General features: G+C 43.2%; 1 protein-coding gene across 1 annotated transcript; it reads left to right on the plus strand.

Moving 5' to 3' along the window:
• The first annotated feature begins 7,838 nt into the window (after window positions 1–7,838).
• myf6 (myogenic factor 6) lies at window positions 7,839–9,497 on the plus strand. The gene is made up of 3 exons (XM_030113426.1): window positions 7,839–8,363; window positions 9,186–9,276; window positions 9,359–9,497. The coding sequence occupies exons 1-3, from the start codon at window positions 7,848–7,850 to the stop codon at window positions 9,466–9,468; spliced, it is 717 nt and encodes a 238-aa protein (XP_029969286.1). The 5' UTR covers window positions 7,839–7,847; the 3' UTR covers window positions 9,469–9,497.
• The last annotated feature ends 3,554 nt before the right edge of the window (window positions 9,498–13,051 follow it).

The raw sequence follows: 13,051 nt of genomic DNA on the forward strand, positions 1-13,051 counted from the left end.
GAAAAAGAGACGGTGTTTGTTCAAGGCTTTAGACTCGTCTGGCTCTCATCCAAGCTCCTGGAAGTTCTGATGATTCACTTTGAACCCGATCCAACGTGGAGTTCTAACTGAAAAATTACAGGGGGAATCTCGTCCCCCAAAACTGTCTGTTTACATGACAACGAAATGAACACAGGTGTAAGAGTTTTGTCTGTATCCGCCTGCATATCCAACATTTGGTAGAATTGGTAGAATTGGTCTTGAGGTTGACCGAACGACCCCCAGACATCTCGACTTTAAGTGTCTGGAGGGTTTTAAAAATTCATGAAGGTGCCCGCTTTTCACACTTTCTCATCGGACTGTAAGGCACAGATTTAAACCGACTGGAACTTTGCTGGAAAGAGGAGCCGAAGTGCTGCTTTAAAAACCCAGATTTACCTTCCCAGCTGGGACCGATGGGAGACGGAGGACAGAACGTCCACATGTTCATGGACGTCTGATAAAGTCGGAAGACTCTGAGCTGGTTTCATCTCAGTTAATTCTCTTGTTGGAAATTCAATCTCAACGCAGTCATCGGTTCCTAAACTAGAAGAAAACTTGTAATTTCAAACCAGCCTCAAAAGAAAACCCTCAATAAAAAAGCTATTTTTTTATGCAGACGAATCATTATTTTTGTCTTTATTCAGTTTGAAATGAGTCTACTTTAATTAGTTTTTAGGGATAAAATGTCTTCATGCTGAGTAGCATTTCCAAAAGTTTACCTGAATTTGTACGTTTGGATCTGGAGAGGCCTCATTATTGATTTTTTAACGGAAGGCGGATTGATTTTTTAAAGGAGGCATGCTTTAGACAGGATGAAGCATCAGAGGATAAAGCATCCTTGAGTTTACTCGATCATGTTATGAAGTGAAAAGAGAAGACCTTAAACGCTGTCCCGAGCTACCGAAATTGAAGGTTTTTTGAAAATGGATCCCAAGGTGGAACTTTTTGAACTATGCTCAGACTCCATCTCCATGGAAACAGGGAAAACACGACTTTTGAAAAACTTTTCTGTTACGCTGCTTTTTCATTGAAAACGGCACCAAATCATCACCCAACGTGTTAACGACACAAAATGTTGTGTAAACGTGAAACTTTTCTGAAATGAAAACACAACAGCGATGCGTTTTCACATGAAACGTTGTCATGTAAACAGAGCCTGAGTGTCACTAAAGTGTCACGAGTCTGGAGAAAATGTGTTTACCCTTCACAGCAGTCATCCTCAGGAACTCGGGTGTTTCTTCCGATGTCTTTGATGTTCTCAGCAGAACTAACTAAATTCTTCTTCTCACCAACATCAGAAAACGAGGAAATGTCTCCGTTTGTTGAGCACACCCGGCCACATAAGCATAAAACATGAAAAACCAAAAGCGAGGACATAAAGACAGCTATCCTCATAAATAGCAGACAGGAGAGAAGTGATCCCTGACAGAAATGCAGATGAAAAATTAAATCTTTTCACTTCCAGTTCTCCTCACTTATCTTCCATCTATTCCCTTCATCTCCCCATGAATCAGTCTTTAATGAAAATCTGATGCTGCCTTCACCCTCGCAGACTTGACGTCTTTTCTCAGAAGCCATAACTTTATTGAGACGTGAGCCCCCTTTTTCCAGCCGCCTCGCTGGGTGGAGCCACGACCCCGAAGCCCCAGAGGTTGTGATCCCAGGTGAGGCGTTGTCATCGGGCCCGTGACCGCAGCACTTAACCCCCGATTGGCTAATTCATATCCCAGGTGTGGAGCCGGGTTACATGCGGGGTGTCGGTCACGGTGCTCAGGGGTTTTCCTCTCGGCGGGGGGGCGCTGGGGGGGGCTCCGGTCTCCCGGGTGTGGAGAGCTGAGAGCCCAGAGGTCCCCGGTTCACGTTCATTATCAGTTCTGTTTGTGACCCCCATGTCAGCACTGCTCCTAACTGGATCCTGCCTCTAACGGCCACCAGGAGCAGGGAAATCACACGACCGTGACCGGAACTGGAGGAGAGCATGAGAGGCTTTTCTGACACCCGGGAAACTCAGGAGAAAAAAAATGAAGGCTGCGGGGGAAAAAAAAAAATCAAACTACAGAAGCCAAGGATGCATGTTTGATCAATTCCCAACAAAATGATGCGACTCCTGCACTGATGGGTCTCAGATTTATTCATAAATAATTGAAAATCAAGAAAAAAGACTTACATTAATTTACATTTTATGTGCGACTGATTAAAAAAAAAAATCAAACTTCACTTAATAAGGGGTCAAAGATTTTAGGTTTTACCTCAGGTAGTCTCAGAATCCAAAATCCAAGTTTACATGGAGAAGTCCCAGTTTAGTTTAAACCAGACACGTTTTAGTTTTGAGGCCAAATGCAGCCCATCTTGACCTTTAATTTTAAACTTTAATCACTTCTCTTTGTTGTGGCTCAGAGTTTACATTATGAAAATATCTATATCGTCACAAAACCAAAAAATTACTCCTGAGAATGACAAAAATCTCATCATAAAGGGCATTTTGAAGATGCAAAATGTTCTAAAAACTTCTCTATGGATTTATGAATTGTGATTGTTTTTCCAAACTCCCCTTGGCAGAAATTTGGACCATTTTCTTGATGGTTTGGCCAGATTGGAGCTTCTTGGAGGCTGATGTTGGCCCACAGACCTTATGTTTGACACCGCTGGTGTAGAAGCCACACGCTGCTTTGGATGCAGAGCAATGTACCATCCTTAGGTCTTGACTGAGTTTGGGGGAACTGGGTTTGAACCCCAGGTTTACACAACGGCTTCCTGTTACTTCACTAAAGTTCCTAGTTGAGGAAATAAAGCGATTCTTTCTTTAAAACATATAACCTACAGGAAATAGACTATCTACAGTTACATTATCTCTTTTTCTCTTGGTCCTCGGTGCCTGATCAATTATTCAACTGAGGAAAAAGTGCTTCAATTTCCTGAGTGTCACAGGAGGAGATAGTGGGAGTTCCTGCTGTGATCAGGTCCTGCTTTAAAGTGCAGATTATTGAAGAGCTCCTTTTTATCTTCCCCTCATGAATATCCCGGGATGTAGGAGGAAGAACCCACCGACTTCAACAAACTGTTTATTTTCTGCTATAAAGTTCCTTTAAATATGCAATTTACACCGGTGAAAGGAAGCCGAGAGACGTGGGTGTGATGAGTTATCTGTGGACGGCGTCCGTCACTCCAATGAGTTCTGCAGCAGAAAGACGTCGTGGAGCGCTGTGTTACATCCGCTCGCTTTTAAATGATCACATTTAACCCGGTGAAGCCGCTGCGCTGCATCGAAACTAACTTTTAAATTCCCATTAAATCATGACAGGGATCTAAAACTGAAACGGACCAATCGGAGGACGTGATCGGCTTCATAAACGCCATTAAAATTACAGAATTACTATCAGCATTACTGAAAGACACAATTTGAAATGTTTTTTATGTATTTCAAGCAATCAGTAAATGGAAAAGAACTATTTTCTTCGTCCGTGGTGAGCGGGACGAGCAGCAGCGTTTCAGATAAGCTGCATTCATCCCCGTTTCCATGGAGACGCGGAAGCCGTTTTCAAAAAGTTCCATTTTCAGTGACTCCGAGCTCTGCTGTCGTGTGAACGGACCTCCAAAACACCGCGAACGTTTTGTGTTTTCACTTGAAAGCCTGAAACTGGCGCCTTAATGTCACTTCTTGTGGATTTTCTTGGAAGGAAAACAGGTCAGTAGATGACAACACGAACAGAAAAAAGACGATTTCCCAAAATGCCAAAGCGCTTCATTTCTTTTTTCTTTTTTATCTTTTACAGCATGTCAGCCGTTCTAAAGTGACCTTTTTATTTATGGCTGGAAGACTATCTAAAGCAGCAATAAGTCATACGGACGTTTTAAAGACAGCCATTGTGTCGGCGCTGTGCTCTCCGGACCCGGAGTGTCAGTATTCAGAGCGCAGAGTCTCCCGGCCTCTTTGGATTCCAGGCAGATTTACGCTTCCTGCAGTCCGTCCAGACTCCTCCTCCTCCTCCTCCTCCTCCTCCTCCTCCTCCGGCCCCGAGAGGCCGGATCCTTCAGTTTGAGTTTCTGCCCAGCCCGTCCCATGATTCTCCCTGACAGCTGAAGCGTCAAACTCTCTGACACTGATGGGAATTTATGACGGGCTTCAGGACACACGGTCGCACCGCCGCCGCCACATCACGGTTTTCATAATCATTTGATTTCCAGGACTGAAATCGGCACCGTTTACGGCTCTGGCCGTATGGAAATGCAGTGCGGTGAGAATCCCCAAGCAGAGCGCTCGCACTCCGGGGAATCCCATGATGCATTACATCTGCAGTCACCCTCGCCCTCGCATTGTCCTCCAGATCGTTCACATCACTTCTCCCGCATGACAAGAACAACAACGCCACACTCGTAATAAGGAAAGAAACACACATTGCTTTGAAGAAGGGACTTCCTCTGAGAGCAGAGTCTGATGGAGTGAAGTGACTTTTCCAAGGTTTCCGCCTCTATCCCGCCATCTTTTAACACTCTTTACAGGACGTGAAGGTTCCAGATCCATCCATCCGTCTTGTTTTTAGACTGAGGGAGGAGGCCAGAGTCACACAGGAAGACGCCGCAAACCCTGCAGAGTAGCCAGGATTCTAACCGAGGAGCCTTCAGTGTGAGGCGGGACTACTAACCACTGCACCGCCAACACTGTCTTTACTTCATACTGAACCAGGTCATTCCAGCTTTTTGATATGATGATGTTCAAATCTACCTTACATGCAAACATCATTCAGCTGAAACACCAGGAGATGTGAAAGTGTTTATATTTTTAATCAATAATCACTTTTTTGTTGCCTTTTATGTTTCATCTGATTTTCTGTTGCTGTTTTTGTTCTTCTAAGATGTTAAAGTTTTCTGTCTTTCCACGGTTTGTACTTGTTTTTTTTTTTCTTCTCATTTTAACCTGTTTTTCCTGTTTTGGTTCTCTAAATCTGTTCCAGCTTTGTCTTCTTCAAAGGCTAATTCATCTGGATTTATTCATTTTAGCCTTATTTTGTTTAATTTTTTTTTTCAGTTTTGACCTTTTTAGGTTTTTCGTTAGCAGTTTTACTTATTTTTTTGGAAACTACCTATTTGTTTTTAGCTGCTCCAGTCATTTTAAGCTCTTTCAGCTTTCGCCGGTACCGATATTAGGAGACGGATGTTGAACTGTGAGTCTGCTGCTCTGATTGATCCGGCCTCGCCGGCTCTCCTCTTCATTTGCGCCCAGCTTCGGCTGATAGCAGCTGATTGGAGCTCTCCGCTCACCTGAACTCGTTTGATCTGCAGAAGAGGATAAAAGCCCTCCGGAGCGGCGCTGCGGGTTCGACGCTGTGCAGTCTGAATTGTTCTGAGCCGCTCTTAATCCGGCGTTTAGCTCCAGGAACATGGAGCCTTCACACGGTTCCTGAGCCTCTAGTTTATATGCAGATCTCACAGAGGAGCTTGTGCTGAGAATTCTTCATTCTGGCAGATTTAACGTCCCACTTTTGAACATGTTATTGATCTGTTTCAATCAGCTTGTCTTGTTTGTGGACAAAGGAGCCAAAAGCATGAAATTAAATTAATAATACATTAAAAAAAACAAACATCTAAACTCAAAATGTGGGCAGAAATAATTAAGATCTGATGCTGAGAGGAAAAATTGATTGATTCAGTTCACTTTTATTTCAGTAGCACCAAATACAACGCATTGGACTCGGCTCTCTGTCGAGGTGTGTTTGTGTTTCTGAAGTTCCCGCTCGCTTGGTTTCGTGACACCGGGTCAGCGCAGCGCTACAGAAATAGGAATCCCTCGCATTCCTCCCGTGAAGCTTCCAATCGGAGCCGCGGGCGATATATCACCTCCTCGCGGGCTTTTATCTCTTTTATGAATCTGAAATGAACGAGCCGCGTTGCTATTTATACCCCGGCGTTCATGCGTTCCTCAAAGCTGCTTTGACTCGGCACATTCCGGGCTATTTCTGTTGGGCTTTTCTACAACGTTCCAGTCGGCCGGACCTTCACTCTGACTGCAACAGACACAACACATCTTCCACGAGCCACAAAGTTCTGTCAGAATTCATATCAGAAACATTGTTTTGCTGCTTATTTCTACACACAACTTTTTTTTTTTTAAAGTTTCGAGCCATTGCTGAATTCAGATTTGAGATATGATGGAGTGAGAAACTGTGTTTTACAGTCTGTATATCTTATAAATAATTAAACATCAGGTTGGATATGGTTTATCCAAAGCCTCTTTTCCATCCCAAACATTTACAGCGAGGCCAAATGTTTACAGCCACACACACTCAGATCTGGAAAGGAACTTCTTAAAGCAGCAGATTCGCCTCCATGTTTCCAGAATTCCCTCAGATTTCAGTTGAATCGTCAAAAATTAACAAGAGTTTTGTATTCAAACCTTAAAATCGCGAATATATTGTTGATATTAGACATAAAAAAACGTAGTGTATGCCAGAGGAAAAGCTCTCGCTGCCAGATTGTTCAGAAAGCTAAACGCTGAGTGTCTGTGTGAAGCTTGTTGTAATCATCAGTGTGTGTGTGTGTGAAGCATTGATTTATCAGATTCCTCCCACACACACACTGCTGACAGTCTGGAGCGGAGCTGCGGGGCACGCTGAATTATTCACCTGATATTTGTTAACAGCCCGTCCGCACTGATAGATGCAGACTTTGGGTTTCAGAGATTTTGTAGAGAGATAATAAAACGTACAAAGTACTTTTTTCTTTTTCTTTTTTTTTCAAGTGAGGAAGCTCAGAGATGTTTTCTGCTTACATGAATTATTTCTCTGTAGATCTGCAGCTTCGCCGTTTGTTTTCTAACTCAGTAATTTATGATTCGCTCCAGTTTCTGTGAACCAGGTGGATGCTTCATTGTCAAAGGAGTGAAGATTTCATGCAGTTTTATGCACAGTAACACTGGATAGGAGCATTACTGATGCCTTAGTATTGATTTATACTCATTTCCTGCAGACTCGCTCGAAATTCAACTGTTTAACCTACAAATTTAAATAATTCACAATAGGGGAACTTCATTTTGCCCCCCATTTTTTAGTCGATAGTACATTAAAAGCATGAAGTGCCGAGAATGAATTCAACCATAAGCAGCATCACTAGTGTTTAGAACATCAGGATCTTATTTTCCAGACCCAAAAACAGTTGCAGGACTCCAGAATGAAGGTAAAACAGCCACATAGATATGGTGTCCTCATGCCTTTATAGGATAATTGCATTGATGTACATTAATTCTTCAGATTTAACACTCTAAAGTCAACCACTACTCCTTCCCTGACCCTGAAACTATGGATTCAATTCACCAAAACTGTGTGATTTTCCTCTTTTGTTTCTCACAAGGAGAATCAGTCCCCTTAATAAAAGTGTAATTTATGACTCTGTGTTGGAAACTGTAAAAATCAAGAAAAACTTTATATTTAAATCAAAAGTTCATCCTTCATGTAAGAGATTATATTGAGTCTGTGTAAGAAACCAATCATGGCTTCTGGTTACTACGTCCAAACCTCACAGTGTGAAGTTTGAAGCGTCTTCACTGGTGAACTGAATTAAAAACAGCACTCACTTAATGTTCCTGTAATGAAATTGGACATGATATTGGCAGGGCCGCCGCCTTCATAGACTTACACGTAGTCAGTATGTTGACTATGAGCCGTTGAGGAAAAAAAAAAAAGAAAAGAAGATGCTTGTTGCAGTGTGACAGGCAAAGCGCTGGATAGAGTTTCACATTCTATATATAAGCCTGTTGACTTGTGTCCCTGCTGCTCTATTTAAAAGCCAGAGCCCCACTGGCAAAACAGAGAGAGAGAGAGGGGCGCAACAATATGATGGACCTTTTTGAGACCAACACTTATCTGTTCAATGACCTGCGCTACCTGGAGGAAGGGGACCATGGACCGCTGCAGCACCTGGACATGTCCGGCGTGTCTCCGCTGTACAACGGCCACGACAGCCCGCCGTCGCCCGGCCAGGACCGCGTCCCGTCCGAGACCGGCGGGGAGAGCAGCGGGGAGGAGCACGTCCTGGCGCCGCCGGGACTGCGGGCGCACTGCGAGGGCCAGTGCCTCATGTGGGCCTGCAAGATCTGCAAGAGGAAGTCGGCGCCGACGGACAGGCGCAAGGCCGCCACGCTCCGCGAGCGGAGGAGGCTCAAGAAGATCAACGAGGCCTTCGACGCCCTGAAGAGGAAGACCGTGGCCAACCCCAACCAGCGGCTGCCCAAGGTGGAGATCCTGCGCAGCGCCATCAGCTACATCGAGCGGCTGCAGGACCTGCTGCAGACCCTGGACGAGCAGGAGAAAACGCCAAGCGGGTCTTGCTTTAACCCCAAAGAACACAACGTAAGCGGACGCGGCTCGGATGACTTTCAAATGACATTTCCTCTGTTAAAGCAGCGACATGTGGGCCCGTACGTGCTGCTCGGGCAGACCTGGTGACTGCATGAGATGTTTCTAGAGTGTATATTTTTAATCCCGCTGGGACTAACAGCGTGATATTCATGTCAGATGTCATCGCTGTCTTTAATGGCCGTGCCTCGGTCGGCGTCTCTGGCTGAGCCGGCGGAGCGAGTGCTCTGATCCGGGGTCTGCATGTCGCTGCTGCTGCTGCAGCTCGGCTAGAAAACTCAAGGTTGCCTGTTCAGTCCTCTGACCGTGGGTCAAAGTGTCCTTGAGCAGGACACATTTACGTTCAACCATAACCCTCGTTGAAATACAACTCGTTTCAATTGTAGGACGGTTCAAATGTTTCTGCCAGACTTGAATCGACACACTTACATAACATTTATGAGAACATGTCAGTCAGTTCATCTAACCAGGAAGACTCCAAATAACCGAAGCATGGCGACCACGCCTGATAAAGGGTTAAGCTTTAAGGGCATTGGCTCATTTGGTGGAGCGAGTTGTGTAGATTATGATCTCTTTGGGGATATTATTTCTCCTAATCCTTCAGGGAGCGATGGGCTGCTGTGGTCTTTCTCAGGGACTCGCAGTAGAAACCTGTCTGGTCTCGAGCTTTTACGACCAAATGTTCGATCCTAAATCTAAAGTTGAAACCAGTGGTGTGTGAGAATCTTGTATGTAACAATATGAAGGACGTTAAAGCTGCTGAGAGACGACAGGTGTCCAATGATCACTCTACCGGTGCCATGTGTCTCTCTGCAGGTGTCCGGTGAAGAGTACCGCTGGAAGACGTCCTCCGAGTCCTGGCCGACCTCTGCTGACCATTCCACTGCAGCGATGACCCAGAGAGAAGGTAACCCTCAGCTCCACCGGCGGTCGGATGCTTGAACACACTGAGAACTGGCTTTTCTAAGTCCGCGTCCTCCTCCTTCCAGGAGCCGGCGAGTCCTCGGCGTCCTCCAGCCTCCTGCGCCTGTCCTCCATCGTGGACAGCATCACCAGCGACGAGAAGACCAGTTTCTCCGAGGAGATCTCAGAAAACTGAAGCGACGGCGACGACCTGAACAGGACGACAGTGTTTTTTTTTTTAAGATTTCCACTGTTGATCTCTTTTAAAAAGAAAACTAAAATTTCCACTACATTCAACCATTCTTCTGGCTTCTGTTTGGTAGGAAGTCTTCATTTGTACAGGGGGAGCAGCAGATTTGTACATAATTTTATATGGATGTGATGTTTAGATGTATGTATTTTGTGTTCAGCTGACGAGAAAACTGAGATTTTATTTAAGTATTTGTACATAGCTGACCAATCAAATAAAAACACACTTTTGCAGTTTCACGAAGTTTTGTGGGTTTTCATTTTTACGTGTTGCATTTGGAGAAAAGACGGTTTTCTGTCTGTATCTTCGAGGCAGTATCTGTAAAAGACAAATATCTGCTGGCTGTTTGCTTTCATTTGACCTCGGCAATTCAGAGTTACAGTGAAAGACTGGAAGCAGCTGATGACTGAAGCTGCAGAAGGTGAAGAATTTAAGAGGGATCGAGTTACAGGGATAACAGCTGAAGGCCAACGCTTCCTGTCTCCTTTAAAAATAAATGTCTCCCCAAAAAGTTAGAAATGAAAATCAGAACCCAGTCGGATTATTGCCGGTTGACGCTGAGCATAATTTAGTGTCTGACTCAGAATATGATACAACCTGTTGACGTATCAACAGTCTGACCAACAGTCAGACGCCTTGCAGCAACAGATAATTCAATAATGACCAGTGATGGAACCGTGTGGTTCAGTTTGAATGTCATGAAGCTAAAAATGCAATATATTTACACCAGTGTAATCAAATCTATACACTTTTTACCACTGTAATTGTGTGTTGTTGCATTTCTATCTTCAATATGGAGACTAATCCATTTGCTATGAATGTTTTTGATAAGCAAACTGCAAAAAGAAAACCTGCAAAAAGCTTTGGTTTTCAATCATTCAGTTGTATTGTGGGACCAGTCCTGGTCTTAAGACCACATTTTCTAGATCTTTGTCTTAACTCAGTCATAACCTCAATTTTTTTTTTGTATTTTTACTGTTAAAATACATTGATGAAAGTGAAAACACAGATGCAAAGTGTTTCTTTTTTTAATCTCAGTATAGTTTTAGTAAATTAATTGTTTGGTTCCAACTCTGCCAAGATATAAAAAAAAAAAAACAACAACAACCCCCCCCCCCCCCCACAGTTTTCAGATCAGAGCAGCTTTGATGGGATCTGTGACTTCAACAGGTTGCCTGAGAACATAAAGCAACTCTGATTGCCAGATTTACCAGTTTCCAAAGAATTCACGCTCAATAAAAGTCCATAAAAGTCATCTAAAACGCCCGGGAACAGCTCACTGCTGCGCTGCCTGTCTTTGTTCAGACTGGTAACTCGAGTGTGTGTGTGTGTGTTTGTGTCCCCACCCCCCGGTGGCCCCTCCCACCATGAGTTCGGGACGTGGAAACTCGGGCGGCAGGCTTGAGTGCAAAGCTCAGCGGGATAATGAAGTTCTGCGAGTCATTAGGCCTTAATTCATCAGCGCTCGCCTCGTCGTCACGCCGCTCTCCAAACGTGCGACGCGACGCCCGTGGCGTAGCGGGGGGGCCACAGGGTGTGCTGACACCAGAACGGGGTGTTTGTTGATGACGCCGGAGAGGGTGGGGGTGGGTGGAGAGGTGGCGGGGCCACGGTGGTCTCTCTCAGATCTCTGGAGATGACACAGAGCCCCGACTGACCTCTGAGAGCCTGCCTCATCTCTCAGGCCTACACACACACACACACACACACACACACACACACACACACACACACACACACACACACACAGAAATACTGCATGATCTATGATGGAGGTGTGAAACATAAGGCCTGTGGGCCAAAACCAGCCCACTACAGGTTCCAATCTGGTCATGCCAACAAGTGAAATGTAAAAATTTTAAAGGAAACATGAATTATTTTTGTTAAAAAACGTTTCTTCAACACAATATTGAGACCCAAGATGAGCTATCGACAATGCTGTCATGAAAGCTAGCTGACTAGCATTAGCTTCAAAGCAATGCTGTGTAGATTTTTTTTGAAAAAAATGTATAATTCAACAGCTATCACAGTTTTTTTAAAAAACAGTTTCAAATGTATTTTCACCCAGCAGTTTCCGTTAAAATTGACTAAATGTTGGTATTGTAGTCATTTTAAATAGTACTTGTTTATTTTAGAAAATATTAACATTTTCTTCATCATTTGCTTAAAATGAATTATTATGGCTGTGATTTAGCAGTCTGGCCCGCTTTAAGATCAACTGAAATGTGTCTGACTCCAGTGAAACATTGTTTGCCAGTAGAATTCTTATTCCCTCACAGCAGATTTTTCCAGATATCCAGTCAGAAATTAATCTAATTTAGGAAGTTTTTAGGCTAAATGTGGTTTAATGTGTTTAAGTGTGATCAATCCAGTGGTGTAAAACATGTAAAAATCGTGGTTTTTTTTTTTTGGCTTGATGGACAAAAGAAAGAACTGACGTCATCTTAATGAAATCTGCAAAGAAAAGTTGCGGGGGGCCAGCTGAGGAACAGCTTCTCATTCACTTTAAAACTTTATAATTAAGTCTTTACTGACTCCATGAATATTTCATGTCAGATCAAATCAGGCTGAAATAAGTTTGATGCTTTAATTATTCAAATTTCAATAACTCTCTTAGGTGAGGGATTTTTTTTTTCATGGTAAAGAAAAGGTGAAAGTGATGCAGCATCACTATAAAGGAAAACAAACTCATTCAAATTCTTCACATTTTCCCCAAATGGCCTTTATAATTCATTCCAAACCACGGGGAGGATCCTGCAGATCAGAGCACAGTTTTAAGTTTTGAAGGTCGACTCTCCTGTGAGGTTTTTGGTAAAGAATCCAAAATGCTGCTTTCAAATGGACTTTTGTTTCCATGGCTGTGAAACCTTCAAGGATTTTGAATGCGTCATGTCTGAAATGAAGCAGAAGTAAAGGATCTTGATTATTATGTCTACTTTTATGTCCTTTGGAGAAACTGGAGCCTCACTAATAGCTAGAAAAAGCTTTTGTCTGGAGTTTTTACACAAGTATTGACTGAAATGTAATGAACTGTGACTAAAGTGACAAAATGATGCTCCGTCAAGTTTGATATGTGATAATTTATTTGACAGATTTGGAGCTGTGGCTGAAGCAAATAAATCAACAAATAAAATATTCATGTAACTGATGCTGTGATGTTTAATTTGATATATAACATAATTACTGGATTTTTTTACTTTTTTCTTTGGAACTTTTGACTTTTATCATAAAAAAACCCATCTGTGACCACTAGATGTCCCTGTGCAACAATAGGAGGCTGCTACTGTGCAACAGAAAAACCTCCATTATTACTGCATTTAACTGAGAGAACAAGTAATATGTCTGCAAACATGCTTTTAAAATCTTCGATTATATGAGAGAAGAAAGAAATGACCCCGTTGTTCATTTGGCTACCGTGTCCTTTTTGCAGATTAGCTCTCACGCTTCTGAAATGTGTCTTGTTAGGTGAACATATCTAACATAATATTCTTCACGGGTTCTTAAAAAGAAATTAAATGTAATTTCATGT

Source organism: Salarias fasciatus, chromosome 17 (genome assembly GCF_902148845.1).
Source record: "Salarias fasciatus chromosome 17, fSalaFa1.1, whole genome shotgun sequence".
Classification (NCBI taxonomy): Eukaryota; Metazoa; Chordata; class Actinopteri; order Blenniiformes; family Blenniidae; genus Salarias; species Salarias fasciatus.

What these genes read in the sequence shown, in the direction of transcription:
- myf6 (XM_030113426.1), top strand. Translation starts at nt 7,848, where the DNA reads ATGATGGACCTTTTTGAGACCAACACTTATCTGTTCAATGACCTGCGC. An exon ending in TTAACCCCAAAGAACACAAC is followed by an intron (nt 8,364 to 9,185) that starts GTAAGCGGACGC and finishes GTCTCTCTGCAG; the next exon opens with GTGTCCGGTGAAGAGTACCG. An exon ending in AGCGATGACCCAGAGAGAAG is followed by an intron (nt 9,277 to 9,358) that starts GTAACCCTCAGC and finishes TCCTCCTTCCAG; the next exon opens with GAGCCGGCGAGTCCTCGGCG.